The sequence below is a fragment of the Hakea prostrata genome, chromosome 8 (genome assembly GCF_041222555.1).
Source record: "Hakea prostrata isolate BN-2017 chromosome 8, UWA_Hpros_2, whole genome shotgun sequence".
NCBI lineage: Eukaryota > Viridiplantae > Streptophyta > Magnoliopsida > Proteales > Proteaceae > Hakea > Hakea prostrata.
The window spans coordinates 46725761-46752415 of NC_142607.1; the positions used below are offsets into that span (position 1 = coordinate 46725761).

The following is a 26655-nucleotide window of genomic DNA, read 5'->3' on the forward strand; positions in this document are numbered from 1 at the left end:
AGGTTTTCTAACATGGGTTCTGCATTTTTTTTACTATTTTTGCTGCCCATGTGCATTGGAGAGCATTACTAGATGCCTCATGCTTTAAAATTCTCCCAATTCACATTTGACAGGAAATTCCTTTATACAACATCAAAAATAAGAGGAAAATTATATAAATCCCTCAAAGAGTCGACGAACCTCTAATAGCAACAATTGTGAATCATAAAATAATGAAATAGAAAAGTTGGTTATTTTTTGACTTCTGAAATCATAAATAACATTTGATAAGGAATAACCAAAGGACCAAATTCCATGAACAGAACAAAACTACTTTGATGCAATTATCAAATTAACTCTCAGAAAATAGAATACGAAACTCAACTATGAGATATTTTGGTCATTCTACCAAGACAGTCTTAAACAATGCCATACCTGAAAACTGAATCAGAAGAAAGAATTCCCAAATGGGTATCACTATATGGGTGCCATAAAACTTGTAAAATCCGTACAGAGCTGTTGCTGTCAAAATAAATTCCAGAACCAAGCTTGACAGTCCTGGCAACAGTTCAACAGGGCAGAATAAGAACTCTATAATACAGTAGAATCAACACCATTTTGCATTCATTATCATTTCATAGGAATAATCCAAGTGATCAATCATTAAGTATCGATAGCAGCAAATAGGGAAACATTTAAGGGTTACTATCTTAAACTAGTCATCAAGAAAAGGTATTTATATAATTTAACCTGGTATGGTTAAAAATTTTAACAATGACCAGTTGTAACTTGTCAATTTAGAATCATACTTCAATGCTTGTGGCACAAGAAATGGTAGATTGCCTCATCTCCACCACATAGTTTATACAAAACCCTCCAACTCCACCCCACACAAACACACCCCCCCCCCCCCCCCCCCCCAAAAAAAAAAAAAAACAGAGTTAAAAGAGAAACAATCATATGCATATTTCTAAAGAATCACTGCAATGCTTACCTACAAATAATGGTGTTATCTTTTGTAGAAGTTCGCCCATACAGATACATGACACATAGATCATCAGATCCCTCCAGGAGCATTGCTGATCCATTTCTGTTGATAGAGATACTGTTGACTAAAAACTGCACCCCAATATCTGGTTGCAGTACCTGTGAAACTACTGCCATTTGTCAATGATTGAGACAGAACATAACATAGTCAACATAACTGTACCAAAAACTAGATAAGGAACAAACAAAAATATGTAAAAAATCTAAACAGATCCTCATGATCAAATAAAACTGCTCCAAAATATCAGTAGCCCCTTCATTTCATATCCCGAAACTCCAAGAGTGTGTATATATATAAAAAGGATTTGGAAGGCATGCCTATAGTCGTGCCTCTACCTCTCCTTAGGCCCCACCAACTTTCTTCTTGCATTTCATGCATATAATATAGACTTCATATGTAAATATAATGCATGCAAAAGGATGAGCTGAACTATTCTCCGTCTTTAGGAAGGATCTAACTGCCAAAGAACCCAGTCCATAGCCTGACCCAAGTGAAGACAGGAGGCTGTTGAAAAGGGGAAAAATTGGCAGGTGGAGTTTGGTTCTAAGGCAGGGAAACTTTAATCCCTCTAGCATGAGCCAGAGGTCCTTGAAAGAAAGGGTCAAGTTAGCCCACTCTATCCTTGCAGTAAAAAAAAAAAAAGTGAAAGGGACACTGATTCCAGCCTTTTTCTATTTGCTAGGATGAGCTGAACTGTTCTCCGTCTTTGGGAAGGATCTAATGCCAAAGAACCCAGTCCATAGTCTGATCCCAAGTGAAGGCAGGAGGCTGTTGAAAAGGGGGGATATTGGCAGGTGGCATTTGGTTCTAAGGCAGGGAGACTCTAATTGCTCTTGCGTGAGCCAGAGGTCCTTGAAAGAAAGGGTCAAGTTAGGACTTGGTAGTCAGTCTCTTCAATTAAATCCATTTTAGTTAGCTACAGCAAGTTGGCAACTCTCATAGAAAAATGGTTAACAACAAAAGAAATAATCAACTCCAAATGGAATTCCTAACAAAATCAAACTTCCTAACACCGAAATCCAGTCAAACTCTCACTAGAAACGTTACTGGATAAGCTTCAAAAGCAGTAAGCAAATCAAGCCAACATAACAAATCTGAATCTTCCCCATACATACCCAACTAAACCTGATGGAAGACTTACATAACAAGCTGAGATCCAGAAATAAGATCAGCCACTTGTTCTGCAAATGCATGATCCCCTCAATATGAATAAAAACTTTCTGAAGAAACCTCATTGTTTCACATTTGTCACAAAGTATCATATGTTCTTTAAACCCCCACTTCAATTTGTTCAATATTCCAACTTATTCACATGAAAAGAAGCAACGATTTCACTATGATAAACGGGAGGAGGTAAATGAAGCAAATTGTTCATTCTCCTTCTTCTTTGTCTTTTCTTTTCTTTTCTTTCTTTCTTTCTTTCTTTCCTTTTTTCAGTAGTGGTGTTGTGGGGGTTGTCCTTGTCCAATTCATGGATAGATTCAACTATAAGAGAAAATAGTGTTACCTTAAACGTTCAAGGTTTCATGAACTTCCACAAAATATTTTGGTTTCACAAGATGCGAAACAAAAGTCCATGCAATAAGTGCAAAGTTTCTTTTCAGTAGTGGTGTTGTGGGGGTTGTCCTTGTCCAATTCATGGATAGACTCAACTATAAGAGAAAATAGTGTTACCTTAATCGTTCAAGGTTTCATGAACTTCCACGAAATATTTTGGTTTCACAAGATGCTGAAACAAAAGTCCATGCAATACGTGCAAAGTTTCAATTCAAATTTAACTGCTAGAAAAATTTCAAGCATATCCATAGTTTTTATTGGTTCAACCAATACAATAAAAAACTTCACTAAAAAAAGAGTAGTTTCAAACAGGGTAGTTGGTTTTGCTAGGTTCAACTGCTCAAGATTTATGGAGACTTAGTTTGTTTTTTGGGGAACAAGTTGTTGGGCAATAGTAAAATGCATTGAAAGTGATGACTGGCTGCATCTTTTGTTGTTTTATGCAAAACTCAAGGGCATATGGAGCGGACCAGATTGGAGAATTTATGTCGTATACTACTAAACCCAGGGTCCAAAATCACCATTATTTTGGGTAACTGATATCTAAAAGTAAGAGTTTCACTACTTTAGAGTTTAGAGGGCATAAAATAGAGTTATCCAGAAATTTTCAGATCTTAATTTGGGCATTTGAGCCCCAAAACCGTCCAAGTTTCAGCACAAATTTCGTGATTTCATTAAATATCTCTCAAAAACTCGAAACCTGGAACATTTGTTACCAAGACCCAGAACCTGAAGCAATTTCCATGACCTAATATTATGACTCATATACAATCATAACAAATAAAAATTACGGATTCTTATTCCCAAGGAGGTAATAGAGACCATGTGGAGTTGGGGAGTTGGTAATTCAAGGCTATAAGAACTCCACGACCACTGATCCGGGAATCTTTCCAGCACAAATTAGATGAAAAGATAACCTATATTATCCCATACCCGAACTGTATATCAAAGATTTCAAAACCAGAATGAAGCGACCTTGGAAGGTGAGGCAGTAACGACGGAAGTGGGCTCAGGATCACCCAAACGAATGGATAGTCGATGAAGGCAGCACTTATTGGAGTCCCACAAGTACAGACGCGAAGCTCCATCCCAAGCAATGAGGTTTTCCAGCGCCGAAGAGGCGGAGGAAGTGGCGTTGCTACCACTGTCGGTATTGACGGAGGCAGAGAAGACTGGGTGTTTCTGGATGGGCACCCATTCAAGTTGTGCTTCCTTGGAAGGTGTAGGACTTTCGCTCACTTCAGTCTCCGTTTCAACAAGAGCAAAACTGAATTTCATTTTAGGTCGTTCTTATATAGCTTTGATCTCTGGTGTTCCACTCTCCTGCAATTTCTTCCGTTTTTCGTCTTCCTTCGTTCTCAAGTGTCCGAGTGGCTACAGAAGAAGAGTGTCTGAGAAATTGAAACCTCGGCTCGCCGACCTTTCCCTCTTTTTCTTTCTCACCATTTCGCTTCAATAAGATTGGGAATCGGGTGGAGTATATGGAGCCGGACCACTATTTTGAGGTGCCAAACGGTGGCTCGGTCCGATTTATGGTCAGACTGAAACGATTTTGGTCTTGAAATGAGAGAGACTAATAAAAGGATGGAACATGCGATTAGGTTGACTTAGGTAAGTGTTTGGATCCTCTATTTGCATGGCTAAAGAACTAGAGTCTCCCCGTCGGGAGGCACAGCACTGCTCCCAGACCACAAAAACCAGTGGGTCCCACTAGTGAAAATTTGAATTTTTTTTCCCCCAAAGTTTTTCCAAAAAGTGGGTTTCCACCGATGGCCCCACATATTTTTGTGGTTGGGAAGCGTCAGGGAGCACAAAGTGCTCCCCGTCCGGGTCACTGATCCGGACTCGTGTTTGGATCCTCTATTTGCAGAGCTAAAGAACTATACTCTCATCACATTCTTTCACAACACATTTAAGAGAGCAGTCCACCTTCAAAGTGAAACAAAAGTGAATCCCCTATCTAAATATGTGATTGAGAAGTATGAGAGAAGTACAATCCTATTAACTCCCCCCAACGGCTTTATCTCACTCCAAGTATGGTGAAATGACCACCAAAAGGCTATCCAACGTGAGGTTCATTACCTATATGAGGTTGGAGAGACTTAGCGAGGATGTAGATCCCTAAACCTAACCCTCTTAGGCTAGATCATGTTTAATATTGAATCTATTCTTAAACTGGATCTAGGCTGGCATAAGATGATAAAATATTCTATAATTTCATATTATTTCTTACATTTACCAAAAAATTCCTACAATGTGGTAAGTTTTTTTTTTTAGTAGAACAATGTGGTAAGAACTTTCAATCCTAAACTCACAAAAAGGGCAATAGTGGGTGATTTCTGGTAGGGGGAAAGTGTGGTGGTGGTGGTTTTTTGGAGGAGGGAATGTGGTGGTTTCCGGCACGGGTGGGTAAGCTCTGGCAAGGAGTAGGAAGAAGATGGGTTACCAACCTAAGGATTGGATATGGTATGAGAAATAAAGGTATTTTAGTAATTTTTTTCTCTTTAAATTTAATGGGAGGGTATTTTGGTCATTAACATCAAGAATTAACTAGGCACTAGCCCCAACCGTTAAGTTGAGGGTCATTTGTAATTTATCCCATATAAATGAGTCAACCAGAGTCTTGACCCATTTTAAGTGGATCAACCGTAAAAACACTAACTTTAATTGATAGGATCATTGCTTTGATTTTATATTACACACAAGGCCAGTTATATGAATGTGGCATGGGACAGAGAAAATACATTGGACTCGTGTGATCATCATATGTAGGTTGTGTAGCTAGGTGCATACTAAGTGCTACTCCCCTTGACAATAGGGATTAGGTGTTGGCTAATGATGCATCTATGTGTGATATGGATGAACTTCGAGTACCCAATGTGTGGTCATGTGGCTTCCTAGGGCAAAATGTGAGTAGTCAATAGGTGCAATTCGAGTGATCCAATGATCAGATGGTATTCTTGTATATCTGATTGTTCCCATCCAGGATTATGTGACTATAAAGGCCGATGAGAGTCTATGATGGTTTAATATTGGGGGTATTGTATGGTGTGATAAAGAATATTGAACCGCAACCGGAGTAGCATAAACATGAACATATTCCACATAGTGATGACTAGTGGAGTTCCAGATTACAGTTGGTATGAGCATAGTGAGGCACAATTTTGTGAAAGTTTATGCTATTTCATTTTTACTAGTTGCATCACTTGTACAGAGGGGATTGTATTTCTTATATCTTTTTGTGATGTTTCTCAACTTTTCTGGTTTTATAGATTGTAACAAACGATTTTCAATGGAAATGAAGTAACACAAGTTTTCCTTTTTGCCCTTAATGATTTGATATTATAACTTATCTAACCTTATTGGCTAATTTTAATTGATTCTTGTAACGAGTGGGAGCATACAACAATTTGAATTTGGTTTTGATTAGGAGTAGATTGATAAATGTTCATAGTATTGCATTTTGGCTAAGCTGAATCTAGGTGTGACAATAGAGTAGACATCAACAAGTATAAAATACACTATGAGTGATCTACTCCTTAATAGAAAACATGGCTTGTTTATTACTCAATGATAAAGTCATACAAATCACAGTTCAGGTTTTAAAACCACCGAACTAACAGTTATCTTTCGATTCGTATTGCAAAGTGAATCACTATTTGATGATAATGAGGAGTATAACAATTAAGGTAGTGATAATGATATTTTAAGAGATCGAGATTCCTTATTCTGAGTGGGTCCCACATATAGTCCCACATATAGTGTGGGTGAGGCATGTTAGTTATAATTTTTTTCTTGATCAGTGAGTTGGCTCAATGTGATTGCCCCATGACATAGGCTATCATACTGAACCATATAAATTGTTTATCTTTACACCTTTGTCATCTTTCATATTTCGTCTTATTATCACATCGGCAAACAATAGTCCTATTGATCCAACAAACAATAACGGAACTTACTAGACTTGAAATTGCAACCAGTACCTCAAACAATGTTGAACAAGGACTTACTACCATTAAATTATCAACCACTTTAGTATCACATGTATTTTTTTTATTTTTTTTGTGCAAAAATATCACACTTTTTTTTTTTTTCGTAATCAAAAGTATCACATGTATCACATACAATAAGAAAGAGTTTTTGCATAAATATCATCACAAGACTAGTGGTTTTCCGTTACCAAAATTTTCCTTGTATTTATATTTGCTACCCATTTATGTAATTGGTGAGGAACATCTTCATGGTGACAAATTCAATGTAACCAACTATTGCTACACCAAGATAAACCCAAAATAAAATGCAATGCTACATATAATGCAACATGTATGCATCATTTGATGGTACATAATAAAAGAATATTGATCAACGTGTGACAAGTTAATCAAGTATAATGAGGTGTCATGGAATCTAACCATGAGAATCTAATCATGAGAATGATAGGAAGCTTCACAATTCTAAATTAATTACAAACAACATTCTTGTATCAATGATTTTCGATTCTTTTTCTAGTACAAGTCAAGCTCAAAGAGAAATTACTTCTCGCTTCTATATCCAATCTTAGGGGGTAGTAGACCATGGCATGGTCCCCCACAAATCCATCCACAGAGAATAACGGAGTGGACATATGTGGACCATACAGAAACCTAAGCGTCGGCTTGGCCAATAAATAGCAAGAGTATTTTTTACTTCAAATTGTTTGAGATTTGTTAGGTGCATGTTGGTATTAACTTTTTATTTTTTATTTATTTTTAATTGATTGATTGTAAATCCAAACTTAATAGTGTTTTTCTACACATGTCTAATTTAAAATTCTTCTAGAAGTACTTCTAAAGTAAAATAGGACTCTAATGGAGAGGATTCGTAAATCATGAAAACCTAAAAAGACGTAAAAATGAAATGAACATGATAAATAAATAATTACATAATTGAATATAACGATTTACGTGTTTTGATAAGATTATCTATATTCAAGGTAAGTTAAGATCAGTTTCAATGTCAATTGATCAAGAATAAGATTACAATTGCTCGTCTTAACACTTCAAGAGCCCTCATCATAAACTTGTACTTCAACCTTATAAATACAATCCATTGAAGTACCTAGATAACCCTAGAAAAAAAAATTTATATGTACTCTGATGGTCTAACCCATTAATATCTAAATTCATCAAAGTTAGGAAAAATACTTGGGAGGCAAATTGGTTGGGGAGAGTGAGCAAGGAGATGGGTTATGCCGGCACCTTGTCACAGCTCACACATCAATGTGTATGGGGGTGCTCAACAACATAAACTACATCAGAAGCTCTCTTAGTTCACTGTTTCAAAGACTAACCCACAAGCTCATGAGACTCAATGCTCAGTTACCAACAAGCAAAGAGTCATTGGAATAAGTCCCAATGCCCACAAAAACCAAGCAACTCTCCCTATATTTCCTCCATTGGCTTCCAAGAAGACCCTTTACACATTGTTCTAAGTGCTTCTCCTCCCACTGTTGCAATAGGGTCAATTGAAACTAATCCCAATGTCCACAACTCAAGATAGAACTCTAACCCTGCAACTCAATTCCTTATGGCTCTTAAATCTCATTTTTGGAAGGATTTACTCTAATCAAATTTCAAGAATCGAACTAAACATATTGAGATTGATTTTAGTCTTATATTATTTTTCTTTTCTTTTTTAATTCCACATGGGAGTTGTGCACTTTGCCAAAATTCTAAGGACACCCTGATTCCAGCGAGTCAGATGACATGTTAAAACAAGGAAAAATGATTTATTAAGGTGTTTGAGGTATTTAAAAACTGAAGTTGACCAATCACATCAGGACAAGATGAGCAAAAATGAATTCTTTTTATTGGAAACAAGCGAAGCTCAGTATTTAATGTATGGTTATAATGGATGAAATGTGAAGAAAAACTGGAAAAGAAACACTTGATGAAGTTTAAATAATAAAGATTACAATTAAAAACCCAGTTTATGGTGCACCACTCACTCCTCAATTCCTCATGAGCTCTTCCAGGAATGCTAGCAGCTGTAACTTGTTTCAGTTGGTCAAAGCTCCAACTAGTCATGAAGCCTTTCTGCTTCGCTTCTCTCATGCAGGAATTAATCTTTCCTTTCTCATGCAATCTATCCAATACAAGATTGAATCCAGATTCTGGTAAGTCATCAAGAAACCAAACTGATCAACCTTATCTCTTGACAAAAGCATCTTAGTTGGGCATCTAAACAACATATCCATAAATTCCCAGTTGGCTAAATCTTCCATCTCGGTTCTCTGAAGGTTCTTCTTCTCCACAATCTCCTCCCAGACACTTCCCTTATCAGCCATGAAATCGGAAAGGCATAAATCCGGCGAGAACATGTTATCTGCTGTAGTCACTTGCACTCCAAATTTAGCTCCAATTGCAGGCCAGATTTCCTTCCAAGTGAAGCTTGGACCATTTGTGGCATTAAAAGGTTGGCCTTTAAAGGATGAAACATGTTCATTTGTTGATGCCCATACATGTTGCTCAGCTACAAGCCTTGTATCAGTGATATCAATGTAAAACTCTTCCCAACATTCTCTTGATCCACCAAACAAGAAGGGAAGATTGAGATATTTACATATGACACCATATACACTAAGGCAACCAATGAAATTATAGCAAGTCCTCTGAGAATTTCCTATAAGTAAACCTGGACGATGAACTGACCAAGCAATCTTGCCATTTAGTTTCTCTATAAGCAAATCCTCTAATGTGTAATAGAAATTCTTGCCTTGGCTTACTCTGGGGCTATCTTCACTGTAACGAATTGGGTTTTTGTTGAAAGGACCAGAAAGAGAAACATAGTGTTTTGCTCCAGTTTGAAGAGAGACATGCTTCAGTGATTTGGCTGTGGGAAGGAGAGCATTCAAGGCATTGGACAACATGGCCTTATTCTGCTCACAACATGCTGGGGAATCTAAAGGAAATTGGCTTGACCAGGTGATCCAATACATATGAGTTACATCAACTAGTGAAGAGAGTTTCTCTTTGGTCTGTAAAGGGTTTAAGAGATCACATGAGATGAATTGATAGTTAGAAGAAGAACAAGGAATAATATGGAGATCATCATCTCTACGAGCTATACCATACACCTTCCAACCAGGTTTTGCAGCAATGATTCTTGCAAGCTCCCTGCCGACGAGCCCGGACACGCCGAAGATGATCGCGACGTTGAGAACGAAAGCTTCTGCTGTTCCATTTCCATGGATTGCCATGGCACTGATCTGGGTAAGGTGTTGAATGGCTCTTTGAAGGTCTGTATCTTATCAGTATGCACGAGTGTTCAATAGAGCCATTTATATATAACTGTTGGTCTATGGTCATTGTTTTGGTGAGTCAAATATAATAGACCAACTGGAAACGTTTAATATATTTTACAGCAAAACTTCTGGAAGAGTTGTAACTTGTTACGCTATTCATTTCTTAACCATAGATTCATTTTCAACCGTAGCTTGGACCAGAAAAGAAGAGATCACATGAGCATTGAAGGTGGACTTTTCTTGAGGCCGTGTTTGGTTGTCAAGAAAATAAATAAGTAAACATAGTAAGACAACAATCATGACATTTAATGATTGATTAAAAATCATGATATTTGATGATTGATTATGTGTATATATAATTTAATTTTTCTGTCCTTTTCAGAAAATAAAAATAAATAGTTGCATCACAAATGATATGATTTTTTTTTTTAATTGAAAAAGAATTTGTTGGATTTGTGGTCTTGCATTACAAAGCTTCAATGAGCACAACATGTTATCTATTTATGATATACATCCCATGAAGTTACTAACAACTACAGTTACTACCTCTTAAAAATTTTCAAATACAAACATACGGGTATTTTTTATGGAGTCCTATTTATATTGATCATATAGTGCTTGCTCGTTTTTCTCTCCTAGCTTGATCTGTTTATTGACTTAATTGAATCTCTAACTCTGTTTGTATATGTATGTAGTATGATGATTGGATTCTTTGTAGAATCTATAATAAGAGACATTTGAGTTTATTGGTGTCATGCTCATTATGATTCAAGCCAATGAATCGAGCATATCGTTTGGACCAAGTAAAGGGTTCAAATCTGGTCGAAGATGAATCATCTAGTATTTCTCAGACTTGGCACTTCTCGGAAGAGATACCAGCTGAGAAGCTGCAAAGAAGACCATGTAGTGATGCACAAAACTATTCTCATGCGACTTCCCAACAAAAGTAACTCAGATAAGAGATTCAGCGTATCCTTATCCAAATGTCAATCACAAAGCTTCTTCGGAAGAGGCTTCGAGCTCGAGACCCGAGTACCGTTAGCGAGGATTCTCACTTCTTTGGGAGACTATTGCCTTTTTGCATGTATTTGCTTGTCCCCTCATTCGTGATAAGATTCAGGGCGTGGCCGCAACTCCGTTCTTTGGAGCGGTGGCGCCGCACTTCGGCAACAAGCGAGAAACTCGGTGCGCTGCGCGCCCGGAGAGGCGTCTTGGTATGCCCTTTGACTCGCCCGGTCTCCGACCACCCTATATGGGCTACGCGCTTCAACCTAAAGAAGCCGGCCCTACTACAACACAAGGGAGAAGTGAGGCACACCCTTGTGTATCAAAAGAGCGCACCGTTCAAAATCATATACCATTTAATTAGCGGTGATCACGAAGAGCGTTGGCGAATCCTTTCTCTCTTGGTCGGGTTGACCTATATTAAAAGATGGGCCTTGAGCCCGGTTAGGGAAGCCGCTCGAGGTGATGTTCATTTGCTGAGATCTTGGATGCTTACCGAAGAGGGTTGCCGTAAGAGGGAGAATCTTCTGGGCTCCACCATCGGGTTTCCGCATTTCGGATGGTGGTAAGTGAGCCACATAGGCTCTTCCTCATTCATCGATTTTTCGGATTGGTTTGACCCTTTTCCTTTTTGAATCTTCATATAGAACTCGTTACCTCATCTCCCCCTTCATTCATTGAGTTGGAGGATCCATAGGAGGCCCGCCCGTTATGCATTGCATGTTAGAACCTTTCTTACATCTCCTGATAAGTGATGAAAATTCAGCATTGAATGCGATGAAAATCATTAAATGTTCATTGTTGGTGAGGAAACTTCTAATTCATTCAAAGCCTGCCTTAAGTGCTGCATCAACACTTTTTGTCCCCCCAATTATGGGTTGGTGACACATCAGGATCAACCTGATGCTGACCACTTGATTCACCACCAAGATCTCCAACTGTCATGAAGATCACACGGTTTAGCTTGCTGAGCAAGCCTCTCCAAGAAGTCATCTACATCCTCCATCTAAGTCATGCTCATCTAAGGGCTATGAAGCATCTACTATCATTTTAGGTATGGACCAACAATATAAACCATCACCATGCCTGAGCAACAGTAAGACTTGAATACTCTGACCATCATTCTCCTGCATTTATTCCGGATGAACATTCTCTTCTTCATCACCTTGAGCATTTATTCCTCAAGGGGAGTCTCTGATTCTCTTATCTGAACTGACTTAATCATTGGAGGTGACTTCCCATCCTCAGAGACAGCCCACTTTCACCGTTGTTTTAGTCTCAGTAACTAGACTCGGATTTGGAACAAACCAAGGAGTCACCAACACATTTTTACTATAACAATTGGATTCCTTGGAATATCTATAAGAAGAAGCATTTGAGCAGATAATCAGATGAGTAGATGGAGAATTAAAGGAGGAGATTGAGAGGGAACGTGATTTTGTCCGGCCTAAATTACTATGTTGTTGTGCCTCTCATTATTGGGATTGCGTCATGTGTCTTTAGTAAATATTGACCATTGACTTTGAACATATTTTTTAATGAATCCATTTCTATAAAATGAACACTAGATGAACCCATGTATATAAGAATCAAACCAGAACCAAATCAACTTGTTTGGCTTTAGAAGATTGTAAACTAACCTTCTTGATGGAGTTTTCTCATTGACATCGTAATAGACAAAGCCATATTGAATGATGCTAATCAATCAAGCTCAGCCAGGCATTTTGGAGCTTGAAAAACCCCTTAGAATAGAGGTTCCTCCCATCACAAACTTGATTTCAGTTGTGGAGTTCCTTCAGTTTATATCACAGAGCAGTGGATCAAATGCCAGTGGCTGCATCTCCTCCACCATAAGCAATGGATAGGCCTCTGATTGCTTAAACCGATCTGGTTTGGTTCATGTACGCCGGGTCTATATATTAAACTGACTTCATATTGAATTTTTTTTTGTCTGAGGTTCATCCGGACCAGCTTTTTGCACACCTCGATTACATCCTCAGAGGGAGTTTTGTCGTCAGTCTGCAAGGGTGGGTCGTCTCCATTGAAAAATATAGATCTTACTATATCAACTCTGCATTGACTAAAACTCAATATTCATTATCTTTTATCATTGCAAGTACTCCATCCGTATAAAGGATCAACGAAATAGAAATTTCAACAGAACATATCTCATCAAAGATAAGATTTAAAATTTTTTTTTTTTTTTTAAACCTTATCTTTCAATGGATATTTCTCCTTTCCCATAAAAATAAATAAGTAATGATTGCTTAGTTTATAGATTTAGATGACATAGAAGACAAAGCTTTACTTTGAACATCTTTTTATATCTTCATAATCACCAATGTGACTCGCACGTAAAGGTTTAAATGTGAAAAGTTATCATTCTTTTTTTTAATAGCTTTCTTTGTATTGAAACATGAGAAGGATTGTTTTGTAAGTATTCTTAAATGGGGGACTTCAGAGATGGTTCTCTTGACAATGGTACAGGGAAATGCACCATTGAGGTGTGACTCGTCTACAATTCAATGGTTTGAAATAGAACGATTGTTTTGTAATTTATAAACTATAACTACTTCTCAATATTTATTCTTGCATCTTAGTTAAAGTTTCAATATTTTCTTCTATACCCATGTTTAAATATGTGAAAATACATAATCCAATTTGGTCCGCATACAATCAAGTATCTGATCTTTTGGGCACCAAAAAATTGAAGAAGCATACAATCAAGTACATATAAATCAAGAATATCACTTTATATTGAGTTTCAAAAACAAAATAATACTATCATTGTGTTTATTGGACTCAAATAAGGTTGGATGCTAAAAATCAGACCCAAAATCAATCGAAAGATAATAATATCATGTAATCATGTATCACTGAAATTTCGACTGATATCTCTCGGTGTCTCAAACAAATGAGACAAGATTTTTAGCCTTGCTCAAGAACACGATTAGGACACCTATAGTGCATGATTATGGGTGAAGCAAAACTGCCCCCTTTTTTTTCAAGGACAACATGAACAGTAGATCTCATCAAGTATTTTTTTTAAGGACAACAGAAACAGTAGATCTCATCAAGTAGTTTATACATGCATAGGCATCATACTGTTGCTGCTCTTCGGTCTACTGCCTCATGGATTAGCACCTGGAAATGGTGCTTGAAGATGAAAAATCTCATACTGAGCCTGTAAAGGTTTCTTTTTCACCACAGCAGAGTAGCATCTTTGCAAAGAGAAAGAAAAGCCAAAAAAGGAAGGAAAGAAAAAGGGGGGGGGGCAAGCAAAACAAGCAAGAAATGACCAGATACATCAGAATTAAGTAACTACACAGTGCTCATCTATTTATTGACTAAAATGAGTTGAGGGAGAGTACATGCCTATATTCATTGCTAGTACAATTTATCACTGTGCTATAAATACTAAGCATCATAAGCTTGTGAACAAGATAAACAAACAGACAACACTACCTTTGCATCACAAAATCTGAAGCTACAGAGAGAATGACAAATTAAAGTCACAACTGGATTTGTATCCTCAAGAAAGCTTCATTCGAGATCTAAGAATCATTGGCTTACTCAATAGAACCAGAAGATTGGGAAATTCCATCAACCAAAACTTTATTTCCATGCATCCAAGAAACTGATACAGGGCTACAGGCAAGAACAAGAATCATGTACAAAGGCTCTAGTTTTGTTTCTGGCGGTTTTGTTCCATGATTTTCTCAAGTTCTTTTTCACTGGCTGCAATAAGTCTTTTGACACTGTCAAAGGTCGTCAGCCTTATACTGTGAGACAGCAAAAACAAAAGATTTCATCAGTGAAAACCAAGGAATAGGCAGGATCTTTTCATCATTATATATTATTATTATTATTATTATTATTATTATTTTATTTTATTTTATTTTTGTGTGTATGCGTAGGGAAAAAATGGCATGAAGACTGTAGTAAGAAATAAATGGGCATGTCCACCACAGAAATGGAGTCAAGATTGTAGTAAAATTAGAAAATCATGATAAATGATCAATGCACCAAGCCTTTAAAGCCATCCATAAATCCCATAGGCACCCATATTAACGAAGAATGGGCATAACCAGGTGGAACAAGGTCTGAAAACCCGGAATAGAATCCTGTTAACTCCTATCCAATTCCATTCAATTGGAATTGGCCCATTCCGTCAGTTAATTCCCTAAAAGGAATTAGGTCCAAAATCAGTTTAATAGAATAAAAGTACAAATTTAAACCAACTCCCACCATAGAGTCACCAGACTCACCACCCAGTGACCAGACAGCCTCCCATCTACTTCCCCCAGCTTCCTGTGCTAGCAAGCTTCAGCTCAACAACCTGTCTGGTCTGAAGTCAGTGGCTCTGTGAGTGATCTGGCATCTACATGGTTACATCCTCATCATCCTTGCCCACATTGGTCAGCCACCTTGACTCCAGAACCCCCTTATCTTCACAGCCCACCACACCATCATCAGAGACTTCCTTTTCCAGATGTCAAGCCTGTGTAAATCATCACATGCTGTCTCTGAGTTGCAAATGGTTGTTGACATCTCCACTCTCTATTCTCTCCTCGGAGCACCATCCTCATGCTTCATTTCCTTTTCCACCATCGGATATATCCATTGCCATCGATCTTCACAACTGTTAAATCAAGCCTCACAAACTCCTGGCTACACCTTGATGGGCTCATCCATACACTATCCACGCTCTTATTCATTGTCTCTCGCAACAATTCTGGGGATTCACATTCGATGCAAATGAAGTCAAAACACTGCTTCAATCAGAAGTACACCATGCTCGCCATAGCCATCCAGTTTTAAGGATATGCATTTTATCTGCATTTCCACATGCATTTCGTGACCCTTCTATTGTTAAGGATCTCAAATTTAGACCTACAAAGGTCCTTGGGGTCAAATTATTAACCAACATGTTTCTTGAGGAATTGTCAGCACAGTTTCAGTCTGTGTGGGAGCCATGCCACTCTCCCACAGTACAGGGAAGTTAGCATGATGACAACCCATTCTTATCAGTCAAATCAAACTAATCCATGATGCATGAATTGAATCAAATGATTCCCATCCAATTTTTCAAACCAAGAGGTGGAAGTACTTTTTGTTAGGGTCTCCCAGGTTAGCAGGTGGAGTAGATGATTTGGTCCTACATTTCAGCAGTTTAACTGAAATTTTGGGCTCAAACCGAAGTCACTATTGCACCATTTGTGGGTCCTTCTTCCGAAAGTCAAATTAACTATCAAAATTAAAGCAGCATGGCTACATTAATGCAATCTAATCTTCCAGAACATTTTGACAAAAATACTAAGGTAGCTCTTGTAAAAACTGCTCATGACCTGACAACTGAATTAGAAGGCCTACAAATGCAAGGAGGATTTGTTTCCTAGTTTTCAATCAAACAGCAATATAAAGAGCTGAACTGAGCAAAACAACAAAGTTGATACAACCAATGAAACTGACCTGCTATTGGGCAGGGTTTTCAGTGCATTTGGCACAAAACCCCTGTATAATCCAATGAGACCTTCACGTTGTATAATTCCTGTATCAGTAAAATGAAGCTTGATGTTTACATCAATCACCTAAGAGCAAGGTTACGTTCAACTTATTTTGAAAACAACAATTTAAAAAAAAAAAAAAGGAAAATATAAGAACTAATAATGACACATACGATGAAAGTGAGATTGTCAAAATTCAAAGCCAGAAGAACTTTCATGGACTGGATGAGGACATGAAGGTCTAATTTTCAGATCTACCTAAACCAGAATGCCGCAAACCTAACCTAATATTTTGTCAAACTTATTTGAAATTTCAAGTAGTAGCACAATAATGCAATGTTTCTTTTTACAAACTGTCCAAATTCTAAAATGTGACCTCTCTCTATGTTACTGAAAATGATTGCTTGACGCCTAACATGGGAAAAAGATTTTCAAGTACCTAAAATATTTGCCATGGCACAAACCTCTTCAACCAGAGAACTGTTTGATTGAGTAATCAAATAATTGTTATGCTATAAGATTTTATTTTTATCTTTTTGAGTCTGTTGCCAAATTCTCGTTGTTTTTGAGCAGAAATATCTAAAATTTAGAATTGGTTAAGGAATTTATTTAACAAAACCCACAAGGTTCTGTTTGACAACAAAAACTCAATTCATAGAATACATATTAGCTGAAGAGATTATTGTAATATTAAGCCACTTCAATTTAACAGAACTACCAGAAATTGGGTGGAAATATCCTTCTACGAAACTACACTAAGTCTACGATGTTACGGAATTCGATTCCTCCCACTGAATCATAAAACTGGTCTGGTATCCTAGAATCATGATGACGTATTACATACAACAGTCTGAACCAATGCTTCGAAGGGATCACCAGCATGCTGTCTGGGATACCCGAGACACCTGGCAACAGCCAGACATCCCCTTATTTATATCGGTATTGTTCATCTGTTCCCCTTATTCCTACACTCTGACCTTGCACTATCTTGAGTGACAGAAGGGACCTTGCTGCAGCACTTAGTAGCACTCAGATCCCAATCTCACTTGCCAACATAGTATGAAATTTCGCCATCTTGACAAGTATCAAAACAAAATGGCCCGCGAAAAATACAATATATTGCCGAAATTTTGGTAATTTTGCCTAATCATGAAAATTTTAGTGAAATTTTGAAAATTCCATACGGTTGTACCGTATGAGACTTATGGCTATCGGTATGGAATTGGTGAAGCATATGGTGGTTCATCTGCTGATTCCAGTGGCATGTCTGCATATGGGTGTGGAGATCGATCAAGCGCACCAATTGTGGACTCCATCAATGGATATCCATCAGAACCAACACATCTAGTTATGCCAGTTCCGAAAACCGGGTTACAATCCATGGCCGCATGACACATTCCCTAAGGTAGGTTATCTACTTAATGTTGATGATGATACTTTACAAGGGCAATGACAAATTATATGGATAACTTTATCTGTACCATGTCATAGCTTGCTTATGTCTAACATTCAGAGTATTCCTCTAAGACCCAGTGATGGATCCAACCCGACACATACTTATATATTGAATTCTACTTATTGTATTTTGTTGTTGCATTTTAATGAAAATCTTAGTGTCGTCTTGCATAATATCCATATTTACATTTGTGAAAATCCATGTTCTAGACTTAGAGTTTCACCCTCATCCAGCCAAGCATGTGCCAATCAAAAGCACCACTTTAGGTTAGGTTTGAGGCAAAAATAACATTTTCATTGTGTTTATTGGCCCCAAATTAGGCTAGACACGGAAAACCAGCCCAAAAAATACCAAATAACCCCCAAAATCTACCATCGAATTTATAATAAAACAAAATCAAGATGAACGAAAATTTCGAACCTTGCTTGCCAACAGCCCATGCTGGACCAGTCACCTCAACTCACAAAAAGCTTGCATATGTAGCTTGAAAACCCTAACTTAAAGGACTTGAGGAACTAGTTGGCCTAGGCCAGTACTTTATCCAATGCTTCCTTACGACAAGAAATCATTCATAGGTGCAAAAGCAGCCATATTATAGAGTTTGGTTTTCTTCATTTCAGAGGGAGGGGGGGGGGATGGGGCTATTTAATGCTGAGGCAACTCTGCAGCGCTAAAAGGGAAGCTAAGCTCTTTTCTCATATACGCAAATGTTCAGCCCTTTCGAGTTAGATAGTACTTGCACTTTTCTAGTTAGCATCCAATTTAGATTCCTTCATCATTCTTTATGAGCTTATCCAGTCATCATAAATGCTGTAGACCAACTTAAGAAAGGGCAAAATCTTATTCCATCTGCTGAAATCTTTGATCTGATAGCTTCAGTTTTTTGTTGAATTCAAACCAACAGGAAAGGGAGGCTGATGCCCATGCTCACTGCCAGAGCAGCTACACTTGCTGACTCCTACATGGCTAACAAAAAACAAGTATAAGATTGAGATTAATAAGCTCCTCAATAATTCCAACCCTTGTTTGACTAGAAATCGGTTCTTCTTGGTTTTGGATCTCCAAACCATAGCACGCCAGTCCAACCAGCCAAGTATTACTACATCAATAATAAGGGTTGGAAATTATTGTTTAAGAACTAAAATTTAAGGGTATGAAAATATGGACCAACTAGAAAAAATAATGGTCGTGGCGAACTCAAACCAGTGCAAGTAATTGGGGAGAGTCCTAATCAAATAAGGAATCCCCCTCTCCTCATCCTTTTAGGACTTATATGTCTTTTGTTTAATTCCTAGACTACTTTGTACTCCTAGTCTTTCTCTAAGTTAGTTCTAGACTATGAGTTGTAAATCTATAAATACCCTATTAGGGCACTTGAATGAAATTACCTCTAGAGTACAATATTCTCTCAGTTTACAACATGGTATCAAAAGGGGTTTAGTTTGAGAAAGCTTTAATCCTCCCGATTGTGCTTCGTAGTGATCTATTTCATCCGTTTGATCCGCCCAACCACTGGTACGTGAAATCACTCCAGTTCATGCGTTTGTTGTCCTCCTTTTCTCTCTGTTTGATTGAAAAGGGACAGATTCATGCTTGTTAAGTGCTTGACCAATGCACCAAAAGTTCTAAAACTAATGGAACAAGCTGACAGCTGAGTCAAGCCCTTTGACCTATCCTATAGTATGCTGGCCCAATCTAGTGCCCAAACACCAAACTGGGCCCTATTAAGCACAAAACATACCACCACACTTCCATAGTTGTCATCCTTGACGGCTCTTACTACAGGCAGCTCTCACTCTAGCAGTAGATAGCTCTCTCCAAGTGGTTGCACTGTGTTCCCTCAATCTATTTTTTTTCCTTTTTTTTTTTTTTTTTTTTTTTGGGGGGGGGGGGGAAGGGGGGGCAACAAGTAGCCCTTTCTTGGCAGCCTTCACTCTACTCCAAGTAGCCCTTTATGGGATTTGAACCCTTGATGTGGTACTAGTTCTGATACTAAATGCTAGGTACTTGACCAATGCCAAAAGCTCCAAAAGGTTGATGGAACGAGAGAGCCCTTAAAATTGTTCCATATCAGGCTTGTGCAATCTAGTGCCCATACACCAACTTGGGCCCCATTAGGCACATAATAGTGTAGTTTTTTTATTAGAGGAGGATTAGTGCAAGGAATTCGTCAAGGAGAAAAGATTATCATTGGAGGTGATTTAAATGGACATGTTGGAAAAGATCAAAGAGGATATGAGAGTATACATGGAGGATACGATTTTGGAGAAAGGAATGAGGAGGGGATTTCAATTTTAGATTTTGCTACTGCTTTTGATCTATCTATTATAAATACTTATTTCAAAAAGAGAGATGATCATTTAATTATCTTCAAAAGTGGACAGCATAGAAGCCAAATAGATTTCTTCCTAACTAGAAGGACTGATAGATTGTTGTGTAAGGATTGCAAGGTGATACCGGGGGAAAGCTTAACTGCACGACATAGACTTGTGGTCTTGGATATGTGCTTAGTCCCAAGGACACATAAAAGGTCCAAGGTAAATTATCCTAGAATAAGATGGTGGAATTTGAAAGGAGAATACTCTAAATCCTTCGTTAATGAAGTAGTCAAACAAGGAAAATGGGATTTTAAAGGGGATACCAATGCAATGTGGAATGAGATGGCTATGTATATTAAGAAGGTGGCTAAAGATGTCTTAGGTGAATTAAAAGGAAAGCTCCATTCTTATAGAGAGACGTGGTGGTGGGATAGTGAGGTTCAAGCTGTCATTAGGAATAAAAAAGCTAGTTTTAAGACAATGACAAAGAACTAAGAATGTTGAGGATCTTCAAAGGAATAGGTTGGATAGAAATGAAGCTAAGAAAATTGCGGGAAAAGTAAGGGAAAAGTAAGGGAAAAGAAGTATGAAGAGTTATACAATAAGTTGGGCACAAAGGAAGGGGAAAAATCTATTTATAAGATAGCTAAGATGAAGGATAGGAAGAGAAGAGATCTTGACCATGTTAGATGTATTAAAAATGGAGATGGTAAAGTACTAGTTTGTGAGGAGGCCATTAAGAAAAGATGGAAAACCTATTTCTCTAGTTTACTAAATGAGCATTCTTCAAGCACTTATGATTCGGACGATTACACCTTTCCCCATGGCACCAATGTCCGAACTTATATACGTAGAATTTCAATGTCCGAATTAAAAGAAGCTTTAAGGAGGATGAAACTCAGCAAGACACAAGGTTCTGATGAAATCCCAATTGAAGTATGGAAGAGCTTAGGAACCCATGGACTAGTTTGGTTGACTAAGTTGTTTAATAAGATTATCAACACAGGGAAAATGCCAGATGAATGGAGGAGAAGCGTCGTGGTTCTAATTTACAAAAATAAAGGAGATATTCAAAGTTGTAATAACTATAGGGGCATTAAATTGATGAGCCATACAATGAAATTATGGGAGAGAATAATTGAAACCCATTTGAGACACTTAACTACAGTTACAGAGAACTAATTTGAGTTTATGCTGGGAAGATCTACAACGGAGGCTATTTACCCAATTAGGAGACTTATGGAAAGGTATAGAGAATGTAGGAAAGACCTTCATATGGCATTTATTGACCTAGAAAAAGCTTATGATAGGGTCTCTAGAGCGTTAATTTGGCAAGTACTAGAGAAAAGAAGTGTTGCAAGTAAATATGTAGATATAGTTAAGGATATGTATGATGGTTCGGTGACTAGTGTTAGAACAATGGGGGGACAAAGTAATGAATTCCCGATAATAGTTGGGTTACATCAAGGGTCAACTTTAAGCCCATATCTATTTGCACTGGTAATGGATGAATTAACCAACCAAAGACATTCAAGATGAGGTCCCCTGGTGTATGCTTTTTGCAGATGATATTGTGTTGATTGATGAGACCCAAGTGGGGATTAATATCAAATTAGAATCATGGAGAGTAGCTTTGGAATCAAAAGGCTTTAAACTTAGTAGATCGAAGACAGAATATTTAGTTTGTAACTTTAGTAATGATCAGGCAGATGATGAGGTGGTGATACTTGACGATAAAGAGATTCCTCAGAGTGATTGTTTTAGGTACCTAGGTTCAATCATAAGTAAAAGAGATGATTTAGAGGATGAGGTTTCCCAAAGAATTAAAATAGGGTGGCTGAAGTGGAGAGGTGCGTCTGGGTAATGTAGTACTGTATTTGATTGATCAAAACAGTAGCTAGATAGAACCTTTCACAGGGAATAAAGTTCAGATTTGAAAGACTTACGATGAAACAGAATTTAAATGTGAAAGAGGGCTGAAACTAAAGTGGTATTATAAGGATAATAACATAACAATACGGACTGAATAGATCTCGAACATGGGCAGAACTATGATAAAGAAATTGAAAGGACACTATGAAGGAATTGAGAATAAAAATGTAACACCCGGACTTCACACCGTAAGGTGGATCGATTGGATCGAACACCAACTTACCTTGATCAAACACAAGGAGTCTGCATAGAGAAGGAATGCTAGCAAAGCAATTTGATTTCAATAGATGAATTGTATCTTCACCTCTTACATAAGTCTCTTTATATAGCATTCTAAAGAGACATAAACATTAATGGTAATATTCAACCATTATCTAACACCATCTACCTATTAATAACTCAACTACTACCTAACTTTTGACAAAGGAAAACTCCTTTGACAATGATTTCTTTTATTTTCAAACCATAGCCCCTTTTATTGACTTTTCAAAAACTAGACTTGGGCTTAAGTCTAGACTATGAAGTTCAACTTATGTGAGCTAACTTTAACCCACTAAAATAGTCCTAGCCCATGAAAGCCATGGGATGATTCAGGTGACAGCTTTAGGCCTTTGATGGGCTTGATCCAATGGGCTTCTTCTTTCTTAAATATGTCTTTAATTCTGCATCAACTCTCCCCGGCTTGAAAACATTCGTCTCCGACGAATGGATGAATGATATGTATTGCTCATACCAATCGGGATCGAGTTTCTCGAGATTTTCAGCATGAATCCAAGTGTTATCATGTCATGGACGATTCTTCCATTTGAACTCGCCTTTGCGTTGCTTTAAACATTTGGTAATAGGTTCCATGACTACACTAAAGTTCCGAATGACTCTCCTGTAAGACTATGCAAGTCGATGGAAATTATGAACTTTAGTGATTGTCCTTGGGTTAGCCAGTTAATGATGCTTTTTATCTTCTTTGGATCAACTTCAACCCCCTGTGTCATAACCCTCATGAAGGCGCTAGGTGCATTTGTCAAACCAAAAAGCACAACTTTCCATTTAAATAGTCCATCCTTGGTTTTGAAGACAATCTTCCATTCGTCTTTAGGCCTAATACGGATCTGATAATTGTTATTCTGAGAAAGAATAAGGTGAGGAATGAGGGAGAGGAGAGGATGGAAGCCACGATTTAGTTGTGGAGGCTCATCTTTCTTGTGAGCACTCCTCAAAGTAACTTTTCTATCTATAGGCTAATTTACAAGTCTATTCTATATAGGAAAGCATAAACCTATTTCAATTGGTATAAAACTCTTAATTCCTACCACTCTTTCCTATCGAGAGTTAGCGCAAAGTACTAACTCTCGATGGATCAATCCCTTCCTAAATTGCCCTTTTCTAACACTCCCCCTCAAGCTGGAACATATATATTACTCATGCCCAGCTTTTTACAAATATAGGTAACCCTTGTATTCCCTAGAGCTTTGGTGAACAAATTTGCAAGTTGCTCTCCAGTCCTCACATGCTTGGGGGATATTATGCCTTGCAGTAACTTCTCACGAACAAAGTGGCAATCTACTTCAATATGCTTGGTACGTTCATGAAAGACTGGATTTGATGCTATATGAACCGCAGCTTGATTATCACACTATAACTTCATTGGTGTGTCATCAATAATTCCTAATTCCTGGAGTAATTGTTTTATCCATACCATCTCGCATGTTACCTGTGCCATAGCACAATACTCAGATTCTACGCTTGATCTTGCTACCACAGTTTGTTTCTTACTCTTCCATGATACAAGATTTCCTCCAATGAATGTGCAGTAGCCTGTAGTCGATCTTTTATCAATAGGTGATCCAACCCAATCAGCATCAAAGAATCCTTCTACATTTCTATGTCCATGATTAGTGTAAAGAAGCCCGTGTCCTGGTGCTTTCTTAAGATACCTCAGAATTCGTATAACTGCATCCCAGTGTGATGTTCGTGGGGCGATAAAAATTGACTCACAACACTGACAGGAAAGGCAATGTCAGGTCTAGTCACAGTCAGATAATTCAACTTCCCAACAAGCCTTCTGTACTTCTCTGGATCATCAATAATGGTTCCATCTTCTAGCATTAACTTTAAGTTACATTCCATAGGAGTGTCTATGGGTTTTGATCCCAACATTCCTGGTTTCGAAAGCAAATCCAATACATACTTTCGTTGAGATAAGAAGATGCCCTTTGTTGATTGGGCAACTTCAACTCCTAAAAAATACTTTAACTTGCCCAAGTCTTTGGTCTGAAATTTCTCTTGTAAGTAGGTCTTTAACCTATCAATTCTCGAAGTGTCATCTCCCGTAATGACAATATCATCAACATAAACTACAAGAAAGATCTTGCCCGCATCGAGTTTTTAAAGAATACAGAGTGATCACTTTCACAACGAGTCATCCCAAATTCTATTACAACAGTAGTGAATCGTCCAAACCATGCTCGAGGTGACTGCTTGAGACCATATAATGATTTGCGGAGGCGACAAACCTTATTCTTCTCCCCCTGAGCAACAAACTCAGGTGGTTGCTCCATATACACTTCTTCATGTAGATCTCCATGAAGGAAGGCATTCTTCACATCCAACTGAAACAAGGGCCACTTGTATGTAGCGGCAAGAGAGATTAAAATACGGATGGAAGTAAGCTTGGCAACAGGTGAAAAAGTATCAACATAATCTATGCCATAAACTTGAGCATAGCCCTTGGCAACGAGACGAGCTTTCAGGCGAGCTAACGAACAATCAGGATTAACTTTCACAGTGAATATCCACCTACAACCAATAGCTGTCTTTCCTAAGGGTAAAGGCACAAGATCCCAAGTTTGATTGTCTTCTAAGGCTTGTAATTCTTCGTTCATTGCACTGACCCACTCAGGATTAGACAAGGCTTCAAGAACATTCTTAGGAATAGGATAATTCCCGATAGTAGATAAAGCAGTAGAGAACCCAGGTGATAAATTAGAATATGAAATAAAGTTAGAGATGGGATACTGAACACAAGAACGAGTACCCTTCCGAAGAGCAATGGGAATATCAAGGTCAGATTTGGCAGGAACGTCCGCAGGATCAACAGAAGAAGTCGGCATAGAGGTAGAGACCGTAGGTGCACAGGGGGAGCTGATGGTTTTTACCGGCGCATGTACACTTTGGTGATGTCTGGCACAGGTAGAGGGGAAGGAACAAAAGAGGAAAATATACCTGTAGCCCCGGTCATATGATCAGAAGCTCCTGGATCAATAATCCATGGGCGAGATGTGGTTAAAAGGCAAGCAATAGCATTACCTGTCTGAACAAGGGTGGCAGTGGCTGATTGTGGTTGAGTGGCCTAAAACTGAGTGAAACGAATATAATCTTCCTCAGTCATCTTTACAGTCTTACCCTCAGGATGAACTTTAGTAGTTGTAGACACTAATTCAGAAGTGATAATTGCATTCGCCATGTGTGGGGGCTTTCCATGAAGCTTCCAACAGTATCGTTGAATATGTCCTGGACGACCACAATGATGATAAGTCTTAACTTGTCCTGGACTGTCAATAGAGTCGTGTGACCCTGGATATTTTCCAGTATTATTTCCTCGAGTTCGTCCTATATTCTGTCCACCATAAGTGCCTCGAGAAACTGTTGCCAAAGCTGAATTTTCTGTAGAGTTATTGGTACTCTCCCTTGCAACACGAAGAACTCTTGAAAATGTGTCAGCTAACGTGGGTACATGATCACTACCAAGAATCTGTGCTCTAACTGCCTCAAACTCCTTTCCAAGACCTCCCAAGAAACCCATAACAGCTAATTGCTCTCTTTGATTTTGCATAGTTTTGACATCAGAGGAGATAGGCAGAATAGAGTTAAGTTCTTCATACATTCTTTTAAAATCTGCAAAATATTGGGTAATATCTCTACCTTTTCTATCTACTCGATAAAATTCCTGGGACAATTCGTAGATTCTAGCCAGATTATTCTGACCAGAATACAACACATTCAAATACTCCCATAATTCCTTCACAGTTTGTAAGTGATTCACCAAATTTATAATATTATCGGCCAAGGAATTAAACATCTGCCCAAGTATTCGTGCATCAACAATTGCCCAAGTATCATCATCTATGGGTACAATCTTAGTCAAATGATCTATCTGTCCCCGTCCAGTAAGAACAATTTTAACTATAGCCCTCCATTGGTGGAAATTTGATCCACCCTCCAATTTCTTCTCAGTTAACCGATGAGAGGATGAAGAAATAATTTCAGTCATAGTATTTTTACTTGAAGTTTCTCCCATATCAAACAATTTTAAAATCAAATCCCAGAAATCAGAATCAAAAATCAAAAATCAAAAATCAAAAATCAAAATCAGAATTATTCCCAGATTAATCCCAGATTCAGATTAATCTTATAAACATAAATAAACCAACTTGGACCACTTGAACTAACTTAAAACCAAACCAAAGCAGAAAATTTATCTCAGGTCTTTCAACACAATCAATCTCTCCTTAAAACCACCAAAACTCAAAACCAAACCCGAAAGCTGATCGCAGGTCTTTCAACACGATCAA

General features: G+C 38.0%; 3 protein-coding genes across 4 annotated transcripts in view; all 3 read right to left on the reverse strand.

The window, feature by feature from the left end:
* MOS7 (nuclear pore complex protein-like protein) overlaps nt 1–4061 on the reverse strand; it is a 34510-nt gene extending 30449 nt beyond the window's left edge. The window contains exons 1-3 of one of the 2 annotated variants that reach the window (XM_089165541.1): nt 3560–3649; nt 974–1125; nt 415–537 (exon numbers count right to left, since the gene is read on the reverse strand). In XM_089165541.1, the coding sequence (XP_089021667.1) occupies nt 415–537; nt 974–1067 (217 nt within the window). In that variant the 5' untranslated portion in view covers nt 1068–1125; nt 3560–3649. Of the gene's footprint in view, nt 1–414; nt 538–973; nt 1126–3559 lie in introns of both variants that reach the window. The other variant, XM_089165540.1, reaches the window with a different exon arrangement.
* Nucleotides 4062–8454: 4393 nt separating this feature from the next.
* On the reverse strand, nt 8455–9865 carry LOC149008228 (NAD(P)-binding Rossmann-fold superfamily protein). Its single transcript, XM_089166774.1, has one exon. The coding sequence runs from the start codon at nt 9819–9821 to the stop codon at nt 8673–8675; it is 1149 nt and encodes a 382-aa protein (XP_089022900.1). The 5' UTR covers nt 9822–9865; the 3' UTR covers nt 8455–8672.
* A 4611-nt stretch (nt 9866–14476) lies between these two features.
* The window catches only part of LOC149008229 (putative envelope ADP,ATP carrier protein, chloroplastic), a 35678-nt gene continuing 23499 nt past the window's right edge, over nt 14477–26655 (reverse strand). The window contains exons 9-10 of the mRNA XM_089165769.1: nt 16344–16422; nt 14477–14653 (exon numbers count right to left, since the gene is read on the reverse strand). Of these exons, the coding sequence (XP_089021895.1) occupies nt 14554–14653; nt 16344–16422 (179 nt within the window). The 3' untranslated portion in view covers nt 14477–14553. The remainder of the gene's footprint in view (nt 14654–16343; nt 16423–26655) is intronic.

Coding starts and splice junctions, on each gene's coding strand:
- LOC149008228 (XM_089166774.1), bottom strand. CDS start 9,821: ATGGCAATCCATGGAAATGGAACAGCAGAAGCTTTCGTTCTCAACGTC.